Source organism: Pelophylax lessonae (genome assembly GCF_965119305.1).
Source record: "Pelophylax lessonae genome assembly, chromosome: 11".
NCBI lineage: Eukaryota > Metazoa > Chordata > Amphibia > Anura > Ranidae > Pelophylax > Pelophylax lessonae.
In genome coordinates this window covers 39676807-39701303 of record NC_138778.1, presented here as the reverse complement: position 1 = coordinate 39701303, position 24497 = coordinate 39676807, and the positions used below count along the sequence as shown (strand labels likewise).

General features: G+C 43.0%; 1 protein-coding gene across 9 annotated transcripts in view; it reads left to right on the top strand.

Annotated features, from left to right (window-relative positions):
* The window catches only part of PTPRT (protein tyrosine phosphatase receptor type T), a 677999-nt gene that overhangs the window by 517108 nt on the left and 136394 nt on the right, over positions 1 to 24497 (top strand). For all 9 annotated transcript variants that reach the window (XM_082271827.1, XM_082271826.1, XM_082271832.1 and 6 more), the window contains 3 exons: positions 1597 to 1674; positions 1962 to 1997; positions 4365 to 4552. In XM_082271827.1, the coding sequence (XP_082127953.1) occupies positions 1597 to 1674; positions 1962 to 1997; positions 4365 to 4552 (302 nt within the window). The remainder of the gene's footprint in view (positions 1 to 1596; positions 1675 to 1961; positions 1998 to 4364; positions 4553 to 24497) is intronic.

Genomic DNA, 24497 nt, shown 5'->3' with positions numbered 1-24497 from the left:
TGATGGACACAGCACTTGCCCCTCTATGGAATTGGGTTTTTTCCTACTGACACTGCTTGTAACAAAACTGTTTACCTATAGCAGGAAGTGGGAGTACACCCCCTGGGACTGCCCCGTAGGCATAGTCAAGTTTTGTCCTGCCTAGTGTCCTACTCCTGTAGGGGGCAGCATAACCCGATGGTTAAGAAGAATCAGTAGCTGTGTCTGTCAATGAACAGCAGAGAAATTGATTTTATGGTAAGTCAAAAATCCAATTTTTCCCTTTTTTATAAGCGATGACATTCCCTCTGTTCCCTCTCTTCTTAACTGCATAAGAGCAAAGGGGAGGAGAAGCAGCAGGACACTGAGCTTCCCAGTGAAAAGCTGTGCAGGAGGAGTGTATCAGGACAAGTCTGATCATTGGAGGAGAGTACACTGAGTTCCCAGCATAGCTAGCGAACTGACCATAGTGTGCTCTCCTGCTTAGTGTGGTCAGTTTTAAAAAGGAAAGCAGAGAAACTAGCAAGGACACCAGGGATTTCACACAAAAGAAGCAATACAAAGAGAACAGGAGACTTTCTCTTACAAGTACATGGTACAGCAGGCACATATCAAGATTATGAAGTGTTGGGGTAACAAGCACTTTAACACTCCTCAATGGGATGGCTAAACAGTTTGGCAGTTTTTTTATACATTCTCTATTTTCAACAAAAAAATGTTTAAATATACACTTCAAGGAAGTCTACCAACACACATGATCATGTGAGAAGGTTTCATATTCAGGAAAGTAGATAGAGTAACAGAGAGCAGTATGATGATGCAAACACCATTTCATTTCACCAGACCTAAAGCCTTGATAGATAGCCTCCTGAAATGTAACCCTTTGCAAATGCAAAATATTTCACTTGGTCCAACTTTTGATAAGTTTTCAATAAGTCCTTTAGTCCATAGTCTTATTAGGGTAGTGAATAAGTGAATAGGGTAACGTGTTTCGCCCAGTGGGCTCCTTCATGTTTCGCCCACTGGCTCCAGCAAGATGGTCACCCAAGCTGTCATCCTTATATACCTCGCACCATACCTGTCTGACTTCATTGGAAACATCATTAGACAACCTTGATTAGATGCTCTATTGTATTTGGAAGTATTTATGAGGTAAGCATGTTGGAATCTGCATTTCTAAATATATGCACATAAATTTTGTGAGATTGATCTTTATTTATATTTTGTCTTTATTTGATCTAGTGCCATGACCCTTTAGCAGATGGTGCTTCCCTTGAAGAAGCCAGTTTGTGAAACATGTTGGGATTCACCACCCTACTACTACTATGAACTAAAGGGAAATGGGTCATGACTGTATTAAATTATATATGTATATATAGTATTAATCCAATTTTCAATACATTTTGTAATTTTAATGAATTCTTTGTAGTTGCTGTGTTGCACCCTAAAAGTCCCAAGGAACCCCCTGTCTATTTTTATTAACTCAAGGAATGTGGTGCTTTACTTAAATGATGACACACCCCCATTAATCCGTATAGGTTTAGATAAGGTGACATTATTTGTAGGGATGTCTGGGTCTTCCTCATGTAGGCTGACCTCTAACCTGTTTTCCTGCAGGCACTTCCTCACCCTGCTCCTTCTCTGTACAAAGCAAAAACCTGCAGGGCAAATCCTTGCTCAATTCCTGCTACTCAGGTAGGGCTTCTACTCAACCGAAACCTAGATGTCAATGCAATGCAAGTCAACAAGGTTGTCATCAGGAATTTATCTCACTTGGTGAACCTGTATGCTGTATACTGATGAGAGAATGGAATTTACAATGAGTAGTTTAAGATTCTAGCATTTATTCATTGTATCTGTTAGTGAACTGTGGAATGAGTAGAACATGTTTAAGTAACCAGGGCCTAATTTTGTTTTTCTTTTTTATTCCTTCCTCTACTTCCACATCCGTCTGTGTTGTTTGGGACTCATCTGCTCCTCAGTTTCATCAGACACCGTCCCTTCTTCAACCCTTCTAGGTAAAACAAAAACAAATGCTTTTAAATAGCAAGTCATTTGTGAACCGAGTATTGAACTGTTTTTTGGATACCCTCAATACAGTGGCTGATGGATAATGGAAACGCATTATAAGCCTAAAACGTTTGTGGCTACCTGTCTATCATACCTAATATATGGCCAAAAGTATGTGGACAACTCTCCAAACTATTCTTTTATCCGACTTTGGCGTGGTGCTCCTTACTGTATTTCTGTGGCTTGAGTTACTGTTGGGTGCCCATCAAGGGATGCCCTGCTATGTGGGAGCCACCTCCCAAGAGCTATTGAGCTTGTTTGAAGTTGATCTGACTGCACATGCAAGTCTAAAAGTTCCCAGTGCCTTTTTGAGTATGTTGTTCAGGAATCAAGTAGCTCATGTCTAGTATCTCTTCTTGACTCCAGGAGACAGTGGTCAAGCAGTCACTGTTTTGCTCTCAAAACTCCTCAGAAACAACGTAGATAAAGAACTAGGTGTCTATTAAAATTAAAGTGCACTCAAAATGCCAACAGCGTTGGCATTTTGAGTGCACTTTAACTTTAATATACACCTAGTTCTTTATCTATGTTGTCTGAGGTGTGGCGAGAGCAAATCCAAATTAGAGAAATTCTCAAACTCCGTGTCACATCCTGGGCTGTGGCTAAGGCAATACAAGGTTTTTTTTGTTTTTTTTAAGTGATATATAGTGTTTGTGTATATTTTATAATTTCTCAATATGTTCAGGATAAATAAATATAGACTATTGCATATAAATAACTTCATATTTCCCACTAGAAGTCCATTGGTAGTGCACTTAAGCGGAGTTCCGGGCACAAAATCGACCTAATCGGTTTTGTGCCCATCCGCTGGATCTTCTTCACCTGAAAAGGAATTGGATAGTTAGGTATATATTTTTTTTTTTACTCACCTTGTAATTGTAGATAGAAAATACTCACCTATTCTCCACTTCCTCCCTCTGTGCCGCGGCTCCACGTCACTTCCTGTCTTGCGATGATTCCTGGGAGCTGAACGTCATCGCTCCCAGGAATCAATGCGATGGCACCGGCCCCGCTCGTCACTTCCGGGGCGACGCCGCATTCCCTGCTAAACAGCTTCTGGGCATGCCCAGAAGCTGTGGAGGAATGCGGCGCCGCACCGGAAGTGACGAGAGGGGCCAGTGTAGGCGCATTCTGGGAGAAGAAGACACGGAAGAGGACACGGAAGAGGACGCTTCAGCTGCCCACAACAGAGATGGCAACGCTGGAGAAGAAATTTTATAAGTGAGTATTTCTTCTTGCAGGTAAGTGCGAACCGGGACAGATCAGAGGCTAGCCATTGTGGAATGTACTAGCCCTGACTGTCCCGGGGGTATGTTTATTGAAAAAACGTTTTCGTGCCCGGAACTCCGCTTGCCATGCTGTGAATAGCCTACTTTAGATCTCAACTCCCCTATACTCAAAATCTTTTTATAGTGTGACCCAAGAGCCAACAAAGCCAATAAGCCAAATAACTGAATTCTAAATTAATTTATACAATTTTTACAGATTTTTTTTAAATCACATCATGCATATTCTGTTATCCCTGATCATAATTATGTGAATGTGATACTAAAAAAAAAATTGTATTTTTGATTATTTGTTTTGCTATATTTTGATGTTCTTTGAGCATTTTAGACAATACAGAAAAAAGGTACACAAATAAAGGCTTCAAAAAATGTGAAGAGACAGTACACACAAGCGTGTATCCAGTTTTAGTTTCAACGTTTTTATTGAAATTGTTCCTACATTAAACAAGTGATCAATATTGAGCAGACAATATGGCAAATGAATCGTAACAATCATATAACTGATTACCATCAGTAGCACTGAAGGAACATACATGAGTGGGGTGGACTACATCCGAGTAAATATCAGTTAACAATGCAAATAAGACCCCTTATTATCCCCAACCCATAAACACTAAGGCTTTTCCTTGCCTGTAGTCTGTAAAATGAGGTAGAACCCCTAAGGGAACCTCAAAGAAGTTGGGTTGTGAAAGACCACCCAAGAGAAAGAGAGAAAGAAAGGAAGGGAAAAGAAACAAAGAGAAGAGAAATGTTGCAATAAAGTTTGAGATTATTGGATGAAGAGAAAGTACTTCATGTCGAACATAAGTAGAACATATGCTGCCAAGTATCTGGCGGTACCAACACTCTCAATGTAGGCTCGCCAATGCGGTCTACAACTGTCCAGCTCAGGGGTCCCCCTCCAGATACGTAATCCACGGGTTCCAGCGTGTATCCAGTTTTAAAAATGTTTTAAGTTGTTACAGAATTTTGCAATATTGCAAGATTGTTGGAAATTTCGCTCATCCCTAATCTTTGTTTCTTTCACAGACAACAGCCATGTAGAGCTGAATCAGCCGACACTGACCATACAGACTCACCCCTACAGGACATGTGAGCCACTGGAGATGGCATATCCTCGTGGGCAGTTACAGCCAGCCATCCGTGTAGCAGACCTTCTCCAACACATAACTCAGATGAAGAGGGGACAAGGGTATGGATTTAAGGAAGAGTATGAGGTGGGTTACACTTTGATGCTTTTTTATTTTGCATTTGTTGGTTCTCAACAGCATGATGCCTAAGATATGTGCACCTATGTGTAGGGAGATAACAATGTTCAAGAATAGAAATGACAAGGAATTCAGCAGAGGGTGATTAGACCTGAAGTGGTGCACTGTGGATGGTTTGTTGAGCCCTGTAGGGAATATTCCAGTCTTCTAAGTTCAGGTTTATAGACTCAGCACAGGAAACAAATACATTATAACATGCCGTGTTGCAATTTGATTTGCACTGATACAGAATGGTCAGCTATACTAACTGATCTACTTCCCACAGGGTTAATGAATCACACAAGCCGCACCAGCTGCTGCTTCTTTCACCACTCAGTTTAGTTACACATGAATGATATGTATGGTTCTTTATAATAGGTAAAGTGATGTGTAATATATCAATGCTTTATACTGCGTGAATTAAAAAATGATGTAAATGGGTCTGTTTTTACCATCACTGTCAATTATTTAAATGATCTTCCTTCTTTTGTTCCAATTGGCTTTCACGCCACATATTCTCTTTTTACCTTAGTGGGGATTGGGGGATGGAATGTGCCTCAATTTCCATCTGATCTCTACTACAAATCTTCAGAGAGACAGTATTGAAGGGATTGGTGGGATAGAGTAGCAGGGCACTGAGTTGGTGGAAAGAAAGGTGAAAACCAATAACCATGATCAACAATGTCCTAAAGCAATCATATGTCTATCAAAAAGTATAGAAACAAGGATGGATTTTTTTGTTATACATCCCTGGTCCCCTCACCCCCCCCCCCCCGGCCTTCGGCACCTGACTCTTGGTTAGGAAGGTTGTCTAGTATAGCGATAGGCCAGAAATTATGAGAGAGTTCACAACATAACTCTCCTGTGCTCAGATGCTATGCTCAGGGAAAAGGAGTATTTCCTAGACTTTATTGACGGCACCTGGGGTCTTGCTGCCCTCTCAGGACCATGGGTATCTACAAGTACTTAAGCGACAAAAACAAGAGAAGGGTGCACGGACCTAGTGCAATATATTAAAACATTTATTGAAGAATAAAAGGCAACATATATCATACTCACAAACAAATGTAGTAAAAAGCACATGTCAAAACATCATAGACGGGTAGCCTTCAGGACATGGACTAATCCAATGCTGCAGGAAGACCAGATGGCATCCATGATAGCTGGGCTGACGCGTTTCCAGGGCGAACCCTCTTCCTCACAACACTCTTCGTCAGAGCCCAGCCATTAGGAATGCCATCTGGTCTTCCTGCAGCATTGGATTAGTCCATGTCCTGGAGGCTACCCGTCTATGCAGTATTTTGACATGCGCTTTTTACTACATTTGTTTGGGAGGATGATGTATGTTACCTTTTATTCTTCAATAAATGTTTTAATAGTATTGCACTAGGTGGGTGCGCCCTTCTCATTATAAAAGAGTTGGTGGGACTAGATTCTTGAGCAGGAAAGCAGATGGATATATTTGCATATCCGTTCACCCCAGAATTTATGGAACCAGGGTCGGACCTAGTCTATCTGATCTGGGGGTGCAGTAAAAAAAAGGGAGGTGGCATAATGTCAACACTGTGTATGAGTCACTGACAGTTTGTCACACAGTGTCAAAATCTGTGAAACACTAGTATGAAGAAGGCTGTCAATAGAATAGGGTGTTTAAACACCCCCTTATATCAGATGTCCCTATCAGGGGCCCCTTTTACATCAGGTTTTCACCAGAGTGCCCCCTTACATCAAGGTTCCTATAAGAGTGCCCCCTTACATCAGGGTACCCAACAGAGTGCCCCCTTACATCAGGTGTCCCTATCAGAATGCCCTGTTACATCAGGGTCTCCATCAGTGTATCCTCTTAAATCATGGTCTCCATCAGTATGTCCCTTACATCAGGGTCTGCATCAGAGTGCCCCTTTACATTAGAATCCCCATCAGAGTGCTACATTTAAGTCAGATTTCTCCATCACAGTGCCCCCTTACATCAGTGTCCTCATAAGAGCCCCCCTTACATCAGTGTCTCCATCAGAGACCCCCTTACATATGATCAGTTATCCACATCAGAGTGCTCCCTTACATCAGATGTCCACATTAGAGTGCCCTCTTACAATAGGTCTCACCATCAGAGTGCACCCTTGCATGGATTGTCCCCATCAGTGTGCCTCATTACATCAACTATCTGCATCAGACTGGCTCATGGATCAGTGGATGCACTCTCAGAGACCTGCAGGAGCACAACTAAAATCTGGGGTAGGGGAAAAAGCCCCCCAGCACCCCCCTAGATATGACCCTAATGACCAGGTAATCCATTTACCTACAGGCGGTCGCTCTACTAAGTGTTAATTTAAAGGTAAACTGTTCATATTGCCTACCTCAACAGTCAACTTCTTTATCACAATAGGAAAGGCTAATTGGTAGCTATCAGACCGGCTTCTGTAGAATAGACAGCTGTATACATGGGCCTAAAGTCGTTCAGTTTCAGCTGAACCGACCATTTTTGGCCGCTCTTCGGCCCGTGTGTACCCAGCCTTAGACAATTTTTTTTCCCCAATACCTTCAGGTTCAACCCAACTGCACTATATACTGTAAATGTCTTCTACCTGCATTGCTTTACATTGGAATCTCTACAATACCAAGTTCCATTATCTTACTTCACACATTTTCCAATTTCCACGATTTCTCTATTCAGCCCGCTACACATACTTCATTCACCAACTCTGTTCTGTCTTTAATAATACACTAAAACACACAATTCTAAGTACCTACTTCAAGTAATTGCTTTGCTTTGTTCCACAATAATAAACCTAAAACAATAACTCTTTAACTTCTTTGGCTGCTTTTAAGTAGACAAGTCAGAAGGATTTTTCCACTTCCATTTTTCTTCCTAGAGTTCATTTTGACAATTCAAAAACAGTGTCAGCCCTTGATAGCTTTAAAAAGCTCATATTTAATACGGCAATGTAATATATTAAGAGGACCTACTAAAGCTTGCCATCCATCAGTAGGATTTCATCTAAAAATGTTCACTTTAAGAGGGTTCATTTGATTTTCTAACCATTGGTGGGGTCAATTGTGGACATTCGCTTTTGACCAGAGTGATGAGTAAATTCACAGGGTGGAATTTTTTTTCCTCAAACAAATTAATTTCTAACAATGTATGTGGTTTTCATTCAGGAAAGTCCATTCATTACAAAGTTGAATGCTCAAAACAAAGTTCTGCAAGACTTTTGAACAACAGCCATTGAATATACTGAGAATTTTTGTATAAATGTTTGTACAAATTTTCATATGAACTTTTGTTGGAAAATCTACTAGTGTTTGACCAGCTTAAAAAAGATCAGTTCACCAAGTTGAACCAGTCCACCAAGTTGAACCTATTTCCTATGCATGTGCATTCACATACGCTAAAAAGTTAGACATGAGTTAACCACTTAAGCCCCGGAGGATTTGGCTGCTAAAAGACCAGGGGGTATTTTGCGATTCGGCACTGCGTGACTTTAACGGACAATTGCATGGTCGTACCTAAACGAATTTAACGTCCTTTTTTTCCCACAAACAGAGCTTTCTTTTGGTGGTATTTGATCACCTGTGCGATTTTTTGATCATGCGCTATAAACAAAAAAAGAGCGTCAACTTTGCAAAAATAACAATATTTTTCAATTTTTTTTATATGAAATTCCCCCCCCCCCCCCCAAAAAAAAATGTAAAAATCAAAATTTTTTAACATTTTCGGCCAATTTGTTTTATGCTACATATGTTTGGTAAAAAAAAAATCACAAAAAGCGTATTTTGATTGGTTTGCGCAAAAGTTATCGCGTTTACTAACAAAGGGAAAGATTTTTGTCATTTTTGTTGTTTTTTTTTAACGCGTAATGGCGGCGATCTGCAATTTTTTTTGCGGTACTGCGACATTGCGGCGGACAGATCGGACCCTTGACTGACATTTTTGACACTTTTGGGGGTACTAGTGACATTTCTACAGTAATCAGTGCTATACAAATGCACTGTTACTGTAAAAATATACTGGCAGTGAAGGGGTTAACTTTATTTGAGAGGGAGGGGCTGTGTGTGTCCCTAGGGGCGTGATTCTAACTGTGATTGGCTGTGGCTTGAGCTGTAGAAACAGTGATCAACGGTCCTACATAGTAGAACCGTGTGATCACAGTTTCTACACAGGGGAGAATGACAGGCGGCTTGTTTACATAAGCCGCCTGACTTTCTCCCTCTCCCCTGACGATCGCTGAGTGACCGGCGGACATCGGGTCCGCCGGTCACACGTGCGGGGGGTCTGTGACCCCACAGCCTCACAGGCTAGTGGCGTACCCCTACGTCACTCTGCCTGTGAGGGGCTGACCGCCGCAGTATATCTACTTGCGGCGGTCGGCAAGTGGTTAATGTATATGTACCCAAACATACCCACTGAATCTAATGTTTCTTAAATACAGAAAGACTGAAATACAATATAGGGCCAAAAATTTGTGAACACCTGCCCATCACACTTATTTGAGCTTAATTGACATTCTATTCAAAACCATAGGCAATAATTTGGAGTTAGTCTCCCCCCTTTTGTGGCTATAACACCTCTGCTCTTCTGGAAAGGCTTTCTACAAGGTTTTGGAATGTCTCTGTAGGAATATGTACCCATTCAGCCAAAAGAGCATTTGCGAGTTTAGGCCGTGGGGTAACAATAGCTATAGCATGTAAAAATAAAGCAAATCCATTCTGTATTATTAAAGGAGAAGTATGGCCAAAGCTCTTTTGGCCATGCTCCCTCTGTGGGTCCTAGGAGTTCACTTAGTTCTGCACTCCTGTCACCCAGATTCAGCCAACAGTGAGCTGCAGTCCGTTGTTTGCTGACATAACAGAGCTGGTCAGGGATTCCGACAATAATGTTGGGATCCTCCCAGATGCCTGACCAACAGTTGGCTCAGCATGCCACTGTGAGCCTAAGCCAGCTGCTCCCGCCCTCTGCACAGCCCAGCACTCCAGTGAGCCCTGGAGGGGCAGAACACACAATGGTGAATAACAGTCACCACTGTATACTCAGAGCAGACTAGAAAACTGAGGATTGATTACTCAGTTCTCAGTGTAGAGCCAGCAGGGGACAGGTGCAGCCCAGATTGATGCTGCAGCCATCTAGGTGATTATGTATGTTTGTCTTTTTACGATCCTGCACTTTTCATTTAAGAATTGTAGAGGTTGCTGCTTGACACTGACCCTGCACCCCCTGTGATATTTCCAAACAAGAACAGCTGATGTCAGATGTACGGGACAAGTTTGCTTAGCTGTCTTACTCTGGACATACACATAGATTTTTTCCATTCAGCCTGCAGACTGAATTGAAAAAAATTGAACAGATTCCTCCAGCCACACAACACAGCGTGGATGAATGAATCTTTTTCTGCAGAGATTGTATTCTAAAAGCTGGTGAGGGATGTCGGGTGGGAGGCGGTCAACAGGACCACTCACTGGGCAAATTTCAGCGGGATCTTCAGGTCTTCAGGAATGTCTGTCCGTGTATGATGATATAATTTTAGTTTTTTTTTTTTCATTCAGCCTAGTATACAGTGCAAATAGATGAATTTACCACTGTGCCCAAGTGTCTATTATATTCTAACATCAGCCGCAGACAACAGTCAAATAACCTGAACAGTGGCTGCATCTAAATTTTGATTTTTCAGTTGAAGTTTGTTGGATGAGGGGGGGGGGGGGGCAACAGGGCCACCCACTAAGCAAATTACACATAGTATACAGTAGTGTAGATGTATTGCCCTCAGAGCTTCTGGTCATCCTGGCCAGCACTGAAATTAGCCTGGTAGGCCTAGTGCAATCTTCCTAAGGCTGTACAAATATCAGGGTATCTCCTCAGCTGAAAATTGACAGCTGTTTGTAGTTCTGCAAATAAAACCGCACAGTTTAAAGATGTTTGTATTAGCGTTAATTGGTGATTAAAGTGATAATAAAGTCTTGTTTTTTTTTTTTGTTAAAAAATAACTAACATATTATACCTACCTGCTCTGTGCAGTGGTTTTTCATAGAGCAGCCCAGCTTCTCCTCTTCTTGGTTCCCTTGCCAGGGCTCCTTGCCCCTCCCTCCTGCCAAGTGCCCCCAGAGCAAGGGGCTGGCTCTGGGGGCACCCGAGCCGCTGCTCTGTGTATCCATTCAGACACGGAGCCGTGGCTCGGCTCCGCCCAGCTCCCTCTCTCCTCATTGGCTCACTGACTTTGATTGACAGCAGCGGGCGCCAATCAGACAAGATAGTCCTGGACAGCCAACATCGGTGGATCGAGATGCGGCTCAGGTAAGTATTGGGGGGGGTGGGGCTGAAGGGGCCTGCTGCACACTGAAGGCTTTTTATCCTAATGCATAACATAAAAAATCTTCTGCCTTTAGAACCACTTTAAGTAGTGTATACAGGAGTACTAGTAATATACAACAATACATACATACAATAATTACTGTATATTATAATGGTCATTAATATTGCTGCTACAAATCTTGTGGCCAATATGGCGGTATTTATTAATTAATGTGCCCCAACATAAGAAGTACCTGAATTTGTTGCACACGTTGGAAATAAAGAGAAGACTGTTACACAACTTGAGGCTGGGTTCACACATATGCGGCCGCGGGTTCGTGTCTGGGGTCCAGTGCGTCCCTGTTTACCGGTTCAGGTGTGAATCAGGTCCAAATTTATGCCTGAATTTGCACCTGAATCGAACCCAGAGATGCACAGGACCCTTTTTGAATGCGGACCATGGCCACCCCAGACCTGTGTGAACCTGCTCTGTTGAGCTCCATTAGGAAACCCGCATCCAATTTACATGTGTGAACCCAGCTTTAATGATATTGGCACAGGATTTTCTAATAACGTCTGCAGTCACTCATCACATATGTGTTGCACATGCTGTTTTGAATTCCACCCCCCCCCCCCCCCCCGTTCCCCATGTCTTTATGAGGTTGGCTTAGTACACAGTAACCCTGGAATAGAAAAGGATTTACCCCAAACTGTTGCCACAAGGTTCGAAATGCATACAGGTCTAAAAATCTATGTATGTTGTAGCTTTAATACTACCCTTCACTGGAAATGCCTAAACTCAATAACTTGAAGGGGTTTCCACAAACTTTTTGACATATAGTATAAAGAAAATATGAGTTATCAGTTTCTCAGAGCTCCCACTCACATTCAAACCTTGCTTGGGCGTTTATTTTGTAATACAGTAAGCATTGAAATAAAGAGAAAGGTAGATACCCCAAGCTCACTGTCAGGAAGTAGACCACCAGGAAACCTGTGGGGTCCTCCTATGATTCAGGGTGCAAAGACTTGCACAAATTCAAGTTAAGCTATATTGAGGGAACTTTCTGACTTTAGCAATGTTGCAGTGTGTGCTGGACGGCATTAGTGGCTGACTGATTGGTTTCAGCTAATGCCTGGAATTGCTCCTTTTAATCCCTAGATCAATCATTCCTCTCATGAGCAGAAGATGTTCATTATAAGTGAGAAAGGCATCCAATTAACATTTAAATTCACTTATACTGCTGACTACAGAAGGAGAATTCCCACTTCTGACCACTATAACAGGGAAGAACCCTTTGTATGCTGGTGACTAGCTTCTCTATAAGCTGAAAACTGCACAAATAAAATTACAATCAGATGTTGCGCTCTACAGAATTTGAGTTGTACAGACATTTCTACATGTCTGGTTATGTAATATTTGTACAATTTCAAGCAATGTCCAGTGTGGCAACGAGTAGGAATTCATGTATACGGGGTATTATTCCATTTGTATAAACTCACTATAAGGTCAAAAGTTTGTAGACACCTGAACATCACACCTACTATACGGTTAAAGGTTTGTGGACCCCTCTCCAAATTACTGAGCTCAGATGTTTCCAGTAAAGGGTATTGTTCACACTACGGCGCTCCGACTTAGGGGGCAACCTGTGAAGTCGCGTGCACCGCGACTTCGGCACGATTTGCACGGACTTCATAAAATGAATGTCTATGCAAGTTGCTCCAGGACGCCCCGAAGTAGTACAGGACCCTTTTTCTAAAGCCCCGTACACACGTACCGATGGTCGGCATACAAATGTTCCTCTTTTCTCCCCGGGATGTCGGTGTCTGCTGAAAAGTGCAAAGACAGCACAAGGACAGCACAAGAATTTTGTCCGCCGACTGTAGAAGTGATGTCATGTAATGGTTAACTTTCCCTGTGTTTTCTATTTTCTGAGCATGCCCAGTCTTGCAAATCTGCGGTCTGTCGGCCGAATTGTGTACTGACAGGCGAACAATCGTCCGTTCTGGTGTCGGCATACAAAAATTTTCATGTTTGCAAGAAAGACTTTTGTCCGCGGATTGTGCGCAGACATCTGTCGGAGGCACCATACTAACACGCGTACAATCGGCAGATCCTTCGTCCACCGACGTTTGTATGCCGACGATCGGTACGTGTGTACGGGCCTTTAGTCGGAGCGACTTGTGTCGCTCCTATTAGAACTGTTCCTGTACTACACTATGGGACGCGACGGTGCGTGACTTGTCAGGCTGACCAAGTCGCCTGACAGGTCGTACCAGTTGTGAATGGAGATTCTACACACAAACTGTGTAATTTCAACCTTGTGGCCCTGTGTGCAAAGCCAGTTCCATAAAGACATGGTTGGATGAGTTTGGCATTAAGGAACTCAAGTGGCCCACATGTACCCCTAATCTTAACCCTAATTGAACACCTTCGGGATGACTTGGAATGCTAATTGGGACCCAGGTCTTTTCATCTGACAATAGTACATGATCCCACAAATGCTCTTTTTGTTGACTGAGTACAAATATCCACAGACACTCTCCAAATGTTTGTGGAAAGCATACCCAGAAGAACAGAGGTTGAAGGCACAAGTTGGGCCAACTTCATATTAATGCTAATTGGAAGCCAGTTCTTTTCATTCAACATTAGTACTTTATTCCACAAATGCTCTTTTTGTTGACTGACAAATGTCCACAGACACGTTCCAGATTTTTGTGGAAACCCTACCCAGAAGAACGGAGATTGAAAGCACAAGCGGGGCCAACTCCATATTGTTGCTAATTGGGATCCAGTTCTTTTCATCTAACAATAGTACGTGATCCCACAAATGCTCTTTTTGTTGACTGAGTACAAATATCCACAGACCCTCTCCAAATGTTTGTGGAAAGCCTGCCCAGAAGAACAGAGGTTGAAGGCACAAGTGAGGCCAACTCCATATTATTGCTAATTGGGAGCCAGGTCTTTTAATTCAACATTAGTACTTTATTCCACAAATGCTCTTTTTGTTGACTGAGCACAAAGGTCCACAGACACGCTCCAGATTTTTGTGGAAAGCCTACCCAGAAGAACGGAGATTGAAGGCACAAGTAGGGCCAACTCCATATTATTGTCCATGGGTTTAGAATGGGATGTCCATAACTAGCTCATATAGCTCTAATAGTCAAGTGTCCACAAACTCTTAAGCCTCGTACACACGCAACAAATTTCCGCCGACCGGTCGTCCGTCTTTTGTCCAGAGCCGTGTCTGTTGGTTGGAATGTGCTCTAGACTGCACACGAATTTTCCCGCACGACTTCAGAAGTGATGTCATGTGTTGGATTGCTTTGTATGTGTTCTTTCATCTCTGAGCATGCCTAGTCTTGCTCATAAGATTTTTCCCCATGGAAATCTGTACTACTGAGACGAAAATCGGACGTGTTTTGATGGTCGACAAAAATTATATAGCCTGCACACCAGGGTTTTTTCGGCCGAAAAGTCAGAGTCCGTTGTCGGAAGCATCATACTAACAAGCCGAAAATCAGCAGATCGGACGTCGGACGAAAATTCCCGGCCGAATTTCCACTCGTGTGTACGGGCCTTTAGCCATGCGTGACCTTATATTTATTAGAAACAGCAATGACAGTTTAGTCTACAATGCCCATAGTGACAGTCTATAGTTTACTATAGTTCAAAGTGAAAAAATGTATTTTGATTGGCTGGTATGGATTTTGGTGTGTTACAAATTGATTTTTTTGTCCAGTCAGATAAAACTAAAATCCTTTTCCTTTTCTGCCCTGAAGACTGTCTAAACAAGTGCTAATTCCAAAGCACCTCTATCTATTCCCTCTCTCTGTTCAGAGGTTGTTCTTTGTTAACTGTGAGCATTTCACCGGTAGCTTTGAGCAATTATTAACCCAGTAACACAGCTGAGAGCAGTGACCGTCCCCAATCAGCTCAATAAGTGCCCATTTCCTCTCCATTTGGACTATTCAGGGCAATTAGAACATGCCCTAGGGAGAGAACTCGCATACAAAAGCTTAGAGCGGAGATTAACCTACGCATGGCCATGCTATACAAAACCGTGTTTGTCACTCCTCTCTTTGTTTTGGACACACTTCTCTTTTTTCCGGTTTATTACCCTAACATCCAGCATCATAGATGCTTTCATTTCTCTAATGAGCTAACATTATCAGTGTTATCTTTTCCAAATCATATTTTTTAAGTAGACAAGGAAAACTGAGTTTTCATTACTCTAAAATTTCAGCAAAAATCAGGAAATTTTGGCAAAATTTTGCCGTTATGAGAAAATGCACTAGGTTCATTAGGGAAGGTAAAATTAAATGTTTTTTGTGGTTTTAAGGCTGCAGTGAGTTCAAATGGCTCCTAAGATTTACAAAAGTTCCTTTCAACTACAGCCATTCCTCGGGTTACAAACAAAATCGTTTTTTTAGGTTTGTTCTTAAGTTGAAGTTGGAACAGGCACAATTTTTAAGTGTAACTCCAGCCAAAAAATAATAATTTAGGTTTTTTGGGTAGCATAGGGAAGGTAACACCCCTGTAATGTTTGTTTTGTTGTCTGTGCCCCTATTCAGAAGATTTCACCTCACTTTCTGTCCCTGTGACATTTGGAGTTTGAAACTTTTGGGTTGTCGTGAAAACAAGGGTTAGTGATAAAGCTTCAGTGGAGACACCTTTTTCCCATGATAACTCTTACAGGAGTGACTTTCCCTTCCTAGGGGTAGATTTAATTTGACTTCCTGTTGTCTCCCTCCTGTTGTAGTCGTATGTAAGGTAGATGTTTGTAATGTTGGCCATACACTATATGAAAAATCGGCCGAAATTCGGCAATTTGGACAGCTCTTTCATTTTTCGGCCAGTTAATGGGCACGGATAGATAATCGGTTGTGATGTTTTTGAGCCGAAAAAAAAAAAGGACAAGCTTGTAAATTTTCTGCCGAACAAACGATAAATTGAAAGGTTAATGTGTTTCTCATCCAAACTGTTTGCATAGGAATATGGGAAAAAACGAGCAAAAAACAGATTAATTTATGTCCATTGAATGATTTATCGGTCATTACATGAAGGCTTGATCGTTTGCTCTCATGCTCGAGTATTAGTTTTTCGAAAATGAGTTTGAACAATTTTTCATATAGTTATATATATATATATATATATATATATAGTTTTTATATATATCTATATCTATATATATATATATATATATATATATATATATAGATATATATATATATTATATACCATATCTATCGGCATATAACATGCACTTTTTCCTCCTAAAAATGGAGGGCAAAACAGCAGTGCGTGTTATACGCCGATATATTAAAAAAAAAAACACCAGGCAGCACTGAAAGGCAGAGGTGGTGGGGGGGGGGGGGGGGGGCGGCCGAGCAGAAGCAGGGACAAGCGGTCGCTGTCATAGGAAGTCCCACCTCCTATGATAGACAGCACAGTGGCCCAATGCTGGGACGTGAGATATCTATCATAGGCACGGGACTTCAGATAACTTCGGCCGCTCGTCCTCCCTTCTCCTTGGCCCGACCTGCCCCTGCTCTGTGCAATGGTGCTGGCGAGGCTGCATTGCTGGACACTGCGCTGGCGAAGCTGCATTGCTGGACACTGTGCTGGCGAGACTGAATTTATGGAAACTGCGCTGATGAGGCTGCATTCATGGGCACTGGTGAGGCTGCATTTATGGGCACTGGTGAGGCTGCATTCATGGGCACTGGTGAGGCTGCATTTGATTAAAAAAAACATTTCTGAGTTCAAAGCTGTTTATTTGAAACTTAAGCTTTTTTCCTAAAATTTCCCTCCTAAAATTGAGGTGCGTGGTATACGCCAGTGCATGTTATATGCCGATAAATACGGTAGTTATAGTTATAGACCAGCATAACTTGGGGACTGCCTATACCATATATTTGTTCTTCAACATGAAAAAAACTCTAATTGCATTGTTATTTATTTATTTATTTATTTTTTAACAGAAAGGAAAAAAAAACACATTAAAAAAAGTAAAAAAAAAAAAAAAAATGAAAAGCGTAAGTATTAAAAAACTATTAAATTCAAATCTGGAAAAAAAAAAAAACACAATTAAAAATAAAAATAAATTAACTAAATAACACTACCCTAAATTTACTTTCCTCAAAAAGCACACCATTTAAATAAATTAAAAAAGAGTAGACTTTTTTCCAAGTAAGTTTCACCTAAGCAACTCAGTGAGCGAAATTGAAAGAGTCCACTTTGGAAAAACTGGTAATTTCACAGCTAAATCAATTTCTCTGAAATCATTTCATTTATCCCTACTCTAGGGAACAACAGTGATCCCTTTCAGACAATCGATGCTTTCCCCTAGATTGATTGGCCCAGAGGCGTCTGTAGAGGTCATAAACACGCACACTTGGCTGATGCAATTATGCATGTTTATATCGTAGATATGAAGTTGTTTCAGGATCTGTGTTCAGTTTTATTATCTAAGTTGATAAATGCCTATCTAGCTGGAGTAAATCGGTAGGTCAGCAGTGTGAACCATGTTCCGCCTTCGCTGAATAATCGGCTTCCTTTCTAATTACTTCAGCGACATGTACAAATGAAAAATATCATTGTTCTTATCAAAATATAATTATGAAATCAGGTACTTGTACTGATTAACATTCAAAAACATTAGCAATTAGTGTTGCTCCCCATACACCATTGAGGTTTCTCAGTGCAGGAATATGTGAAGAAAAACAGATTTATTACCAAGAATCCTCCTAGGCGCACAGGACGGACAAGAGGAGCTGTTGCTTACATCAACCAATCAGTGACTAGTACTACTACTGCATTGGGAGATGGTAGTTAGTATTGAAATCCTATAACAGGAGCACAAACTGGCAGGATCAACAAGTAATTAGCAAAGCTTTATTATGAGCGCAGAAACAAAGCTTGCATTATTACACTACAGTTAGTGAATTTAGAATGGGAGCTATCTGTGAAAACTTTCTTTTTGACTTTACATTAATTTTAAAAATAACTTCCAGCTATAGCAAATTTTTACATAGCTATGTTGGTCCACCTTGGACTAATGTAATGATGTAAATACCTATGGGATCCCTGTGGAAGATGGAAATCACTGTATTAGGCACCTTGATCTCCACTAGTTTCCAGGCAGGGGCGTAGATAAGGGGGGGGGGGGGGGGGGGTTAGGGGGGTCCAAACCCCCCCAGAGCATCGGTCAATTTCACAGCAGCTAGGCTAGTGTAGCCTATCAGCTGCGGGAGCCGCACTGCACTGGGAAAACCACCTGTCTCATCCACAAGGCTGACAGGCAGTGCCCGGCTTACATTGAAGCCATGTTTACTATTTGCTTCACTAACATATGTGTCTGCTGGGGGCGCTGTATATACTGTATATATTTATACACCACAACCACAAAGACGCCATAACCTTTGGTGCAAACAAATCAATATACACTTATGGAGATTTTTTTTTTTTTTTTTGCCAAAAATATGTAGCAGTGTTTTACAGCAAAAAGTTAATTTTTTTTTTTCAAAATTGTCGCTATTTTTTTGGTTTATAGCGCAAAAATAAAAACCACAGAGGTGATCAAATACCACCAAAAGAAAGCTCTATTTGTGGGAAGAGAACATATATTTTATTCGGGTACAGCATCGCACGACCTCGCAATCGTCAGTTAAAATAACGCAGTGCCGTATCGCTAAAAATGGCCTGGTCATTAAGGGGGTAAAACCTTCCGGTCCTGAAGTGGTTAATAAAAGGACCCTCATCTGTCCAGGGGTCCAGTGCCATGCTCACCCAAACCGCTTGTTCACGGGTCTTCAGGTCCCTGTTGCTGGCATGTTTACTGTGGGCTTCTTCACAGCCGGCTGCCCAATTCGTACGCCCAGTTGTGAATGGTACCTCAGCATTCTGGGACCTGTGATAGGTTGTGAGTGAGGGAAGAAATTCCAATTCACCCCCCCCCCCCCAAAAAAAAGTGCCAAAATTAGAAGAGGAGGGCATAAAGGGGAACTTCCCCATTAATGTGAAGCTCTGCTTTAAGTTACCCTTTGTCCAGGAGCTGACTGGCAACTTCTGGCCCAGGGGGCAAGTACAAACCAGAGGCCCATGGTGCAGAGATTCAGCCCCCCTTCCACTTTCCCCCTGACCCCTATTCCAGGCTGAAGCTCTGCCCCAAGTACTCTCAACTCACCGGCTAAATCCGGGCACCTGACCTGGCCAGCAGGGGGCTGTTGGGGGGAGCTGGGACAGCTCGGTTACGGGTGGAGGAGAGTCTCAAGTGGGGCATGGAACTGGCCCCTGCTCAGACAGTTTACATCATCCATGCTGGGGGGGGGGGACTGCTCTCTGTCCTTGTCTTCAACCCCAACTCAGTAGGTCAGCGGCAGAGATTTTTTACTTCTCTTCACCAGAAAACTTTAGGCACGTCTGGCAGATGCGGTGCATCAGAGCGGGGGCATCAGAGCGGTCCAGGGGGCAATTGCCCCCCTGTCCCCTGGCCCAGTCCTCCCCTGCCTTTGTCCAAACCAGACCCAGGTATTCCATCATTTCATTAGAGGAACTTCCCTTCCCTGCTTTATTTATTTACCGTATATACTCGAGTATAAGCCGAGTTTTTCAGCATGTTTTTTCATGCTGAAAGTGCCCCTCTCGGCTTATACTTGAGTCACTGGCTTCACTGTGTTTTTAAAAATGGCGTCTCTCGGCGCCGACGTGTCACTGCGCATGTTCGGCATGCCCGGGAATAGTTGAACGTGTTGGGGTTTTCCCGAGCATCGGCGGCGCATTTGCGGTGACGTAGTATTGGCGCCGGGCGGCACGATTTTTAAATCAAAAGCGGCTCACCGACAGGTAAGTGAGACTCCTCCGCAGCCCCTGCATTTCCTCATGCAGTGCTGCGGGCATGGTACAGGACATTCTCCTGTACCATGCCTGCAGCACTGCATCTCCTATGCCATGCCTGTACTTACTGTGCCATGCCTATACCTACTGTGCCATGCCTATACCTACTGTGCCATGCCTGTACCTACTGTGCCATGCCTATACCTACTGTGCCATGCCTGTACATACTGTGCCATGCCTGTACTTACTATGCCATGCCTATACCATCACCTGTGCTATGCCTATACCATCACCTGTGCCATGCCTATACCATCACCTGTGCCATGACCTGTGCCATGCCTGTACCATGACCTGTGCCATGTCTGTACCATGACCTGTGCCATGACCTGTGACATGCCTGTACCATGACCTGTGACATGCCTGTACCATGACCTGTGCCACGCCTGTACCATGACCTGTGACATGCCTGTACCATGACCTGTGCCATGCCTATACCATCACCTGTGCCCTGACCTGTGCCATGCCCTTACCATCACCTGTGCAATGCCTATACTATGACCTGCGCCATCTCCTGTACCATGCCCGCATCCCCTGTTTTGTGTCTTGTAGTGGTCCAGTTGGGTCCAGTAGCTGCTGCATTTCCCACCCTGGGCTTATACTCGAGTCAATACGTTTTCCCACTTTTTTGTGGTAAAATTAGGGGTCTCGGCTTATATTCGGGTCGGCTTATACTCGAGTATATACGGTATTTATTTTTATCCTCTCTTACGTTTTATGATGGAATGTAATAAACCTACCTGAATGCCCAGCAAATCCAGTGTTGATCTGTTGTGATCCTCTGCTCTGTGCTGCTGTACACCAAGTCCTGGCTGCCATCTTCACTGTTTTTATCATCAGAAGCAGATTGTTTGTTCCAGATTCTTGCTCCGATGATGGGCTGCTTGGTCTGCACTTCTCCAGCAATGTGACACCTCAGTCGATGCCCCATGTAAACAAATACAGGGGTACAATCGGCGCAAACAATCCCACATAAAGAAGATCAAATCGCAAGCTGAACACTAAAAGGGTACATCACTAAGCCCCGACTACAAATCTAAGCAAACAAAGTGCAGTGCAATATATTAAAGTGTATTTTATTTAAACCGGTTATGAACTGTCGTGAACACCAATAAAAGTAAAGCCCAAAACTAGGGATCGGCCGATTATCAGCACCACCGATATATCGAGGGCCGATCTGCACTTTCCCCGATATATCGAATCGGCCCCTGAGGTTACCGATATTGCTGACATTTCGGGAAAGTGCTGTACCAGAGTGATGCCTGCAGCTAGAGGCATCACCCCGGTACCGGCGTCCATAGCCGACGGTCGGCTGTCTTGTAATGACAACCGATGTGGCTGAGAAGCCACTTGGCTGTCATTACAAGGAGCAGGAGGGGATGTCCCCCCCTTCCGTGGCTCGCCCGGGTCTCCCATCCCACCGGGGGACCCAGGCATCCTACCTGCACAGCCACCGAAGACCCGATCAAAGCCGCATTTGGCTCCGATCGGGTCTCCATCTAAAAACCCGGAAGGGATGCCATGACATCCCTTCCGGGTACTCAGCGCCAAATTCAAGAAAAATGACAGCATTCAAAACAGCCAAACTTGCAGATGAAGGGTTTGGGTCTTTTGTAGGGTCTTTTGTAGGGTCTTCCACAAGAGTACCTGTAAAAAAAATAAAAACAAATAAAAAAAAAAAAAAATGTAAATGTCCGAAAATATCGGCAGATATCAGCCGATACCGATATGCATTGGCCAAAATATTGGTATCCGTATCGGCAATAAAAAAAAACAATATGGGTCGATCACTACCCAAAAGCCCCTAACTGAACAGGTACAGTTCCATACAACCAGTGTACCCGTTCACCCGGGTACACAGGGAGTTCCTATGCAAAGAGGCTGGGATTGAGCTGGGGATCCAGAGTTCACCATCGTCACACTTCCTCTGGATCCCTTCCTCGGGACAAAGCGTTTATGACCTGCTGGTAATACAGAGGTCATTGGAGTGAGGTGAGCGCAATATTTGTCCTGTGGGTAAAGGGTTTATTATCACCTGAAGTGGATCTTTCTAGGTTTTTCCTACCGAATCACTGATTGGATGCTCCATGTCAGATATCCCAGGAGGCTGCAGGAGCAGGGTGACCATAAATTAACCCCTTCCTGCAATCCTGGCAGCCTTTTAACTGGGTCTTTTCAACAGGGAAGGACTTCCTGATAACATGATCAATGGGATTGGCCGTCACAGTGGTCACATGATTGGGATGCTAACCCACTGGCTCCCGTTCATAATCAGAGAGCAGGAGCTGTTAATGACAGCTCAGTCATTGTTCTGGGAGAAATCTTGACTGCAATGGGCAAAAGTATTGGGACCCCTGCCTTTAAACGCACATGAACTAATGGCATCCCAGTGTTAGTCTGTAGGGTTCAATACTGAGTTGGCCCACCCTTTGCAGCTATATCAGCTTCAACTCTTCTGGGAAGGCTGTCCACAAGGGTTAGGGGTGTGATTATGGGAATGTTTGACCATTCTTCCAGAAGCGCATTTGGAAAGGTCAGGCACTGATGTTGGACAAGAAGGCCTGGCTCGCAGGCTCCACTCTAATTTATCACAAAGGTGTTCTATCGGGTTGAGGTCAGGACTCTGTGCAGGCCAGTCAAGTTCCTCCACCCCAAACTCACTCATCCATGTCTTTATGGACATTATTTTGTGCACTGGTCCAAATCTTTTGGTGGAGGGGGGATTATGGTGTGGGGTTATTTTTCAGGGGTTGGGTTTGGCCCCTTAGTTCCAGTGAGCGGAATTCTTAGGGAGCCCGCATACTAAGACATTTTGGACAATTTCATGCTCCCAACTTTGTGAGAACAGTTTGGGGATGGCCCCTTCCTGTTCCAACATGACTGCGCACCAGTGCCCAAAGCAAGGTCCATGGATCAAGGTCCAAGACATGGATGAGCAAGTTTGGGGTGGAGGAACTTAACTGGCCTGCACAGAGTCCTGACCTCAACCCGATAGAACACCTTTAGGATGAATTAGAGCAGAGACTGCGAGCCAGGCCTTCTTGTTCCCATCAGTGCCTGACCTCACAAATGCGCTTAGGAAAGAATGGTCAAATATTTCCATGGACACACTCCTAAACCTTGTGGACAGCCTTCCCAGAAGAGTTGAAGCTGTTATAGCTGCAAAGGGTGGGCAAACTCAATATTGAACCCTACAGACTAAGACTGGGATGCCATTAAAGTTCATGTGCGTGTAAAGGCAGGCGTCCCAATACTTTTGGTAATATAGTGTATGTGGCATGTGGGCATTAGTGCCTACCCTCCCTGCCATTGTACATATGCATTATGTGGTTGGCAAGTGGTAAAAAGAAAGGTAAGTTTTCATTTTTCATTTGTTTGTATAAATGTTAACTTAAATGAAGATTATATTTATATTAATAAAAAAAAAGAAAGGTACAAAAAAAAAGGAAAAGGTGTCACTTGTAGCCTAACGAGGGAATGAAATCTGAATTTATTAATCTCTTCACCTGTTCTCAGCCCTGGGGATTACTGGTTGCTGTAGGCAACAGTGCCAGTTTCACTTGCTTCCAGGTTTTCTAAATCAATGACACAGTGCTGTATTTGGCGAGGTCAGGACCTGTTCTTCTATATACCGCCTGGTGGAGAGGACACATACAGGGAGATGCCAACCCTTTCACATTTCTGCGCGGCTGCTTCCCGCATCTATACCCTAACCACATAATAGCAGCCGATGAGCAAAATAGCCTATTGTGCTTAGCAGAGAGAATCTTTGAAAATCTTGGCAGTGATTCAGTCTGTTTCTCTCTTCTTTGTCTATTGTTTGTGATTTTTTTTTCTCCCCTCTTCATTACATATCTATTTCTGCATTCAGCACTATGTCTCTAATTTCAATTCCCCATGCCACTTGTGTTGTGTTGCCTCTCGCTCCCATTCCTCACTCGAGTCGACTTATATCAAAGGCAAAGAGTTCTACTTGTGCCGTATTTTTTGTGCTTGTTTGCATTAACGCTATTTCTCAAAGGACGCGTCGTAGTAAGCGCACAAGAAATAATGCCAGGAAAAAGACGGGGGCCTCGGGGAAACCGCACCAGGCGACGGTTGCTCATTGTACGACATGAAATGCCCGACTGAGCAATGTTTCTTTAAGAAGAGGAAAAAAAATAAAAATTCTCTAGTGCAAAGAGAAATGGAAAAATATGAAAATGAACCCCTTACCCATATTAAAAAGAGCTTATTTGTTTTTTTGAACTCCATAAGGTGACAAGCAAGAGAAGGAGGTGAATTCACCTTAGGTTTAGCTGTAAACTTAACAATGCGCGTCAGTTTCCTTAATTATTTTCTGTCTGAAGTTCTCCTCGAAAGCCGTCATGTTCCTCGTTTTGTCTCTTTGTTCTATTTCTTCATTGTAATTTGGCTTTGTGTATTTTTTTTCCCGCCTTTAATACCTGTGATGTCTTTAGAAATATTCTATCGCCTTTCTTCCTCTGCTGGCAGCGCGTCTGTAAATCTCAAATACTTGTTTTTCTGCAATTACTATTCTTCAGCATCGCTTTTCTGTGAACACTTTTATTGTCTTTAAGTTTTCCGAGTTATCGGTGTGTACTGATTTCCCTCCCCACCATTCAGGCTCCTCTTAAAGAACTCGTTAGCGGAAAATAAATAGAGAATTTGTGAAGAGCTGCTGAGTAACATTTAGTCTAGGTTCACACTTGGGCTTCACCATTTGCATACAACTTTTA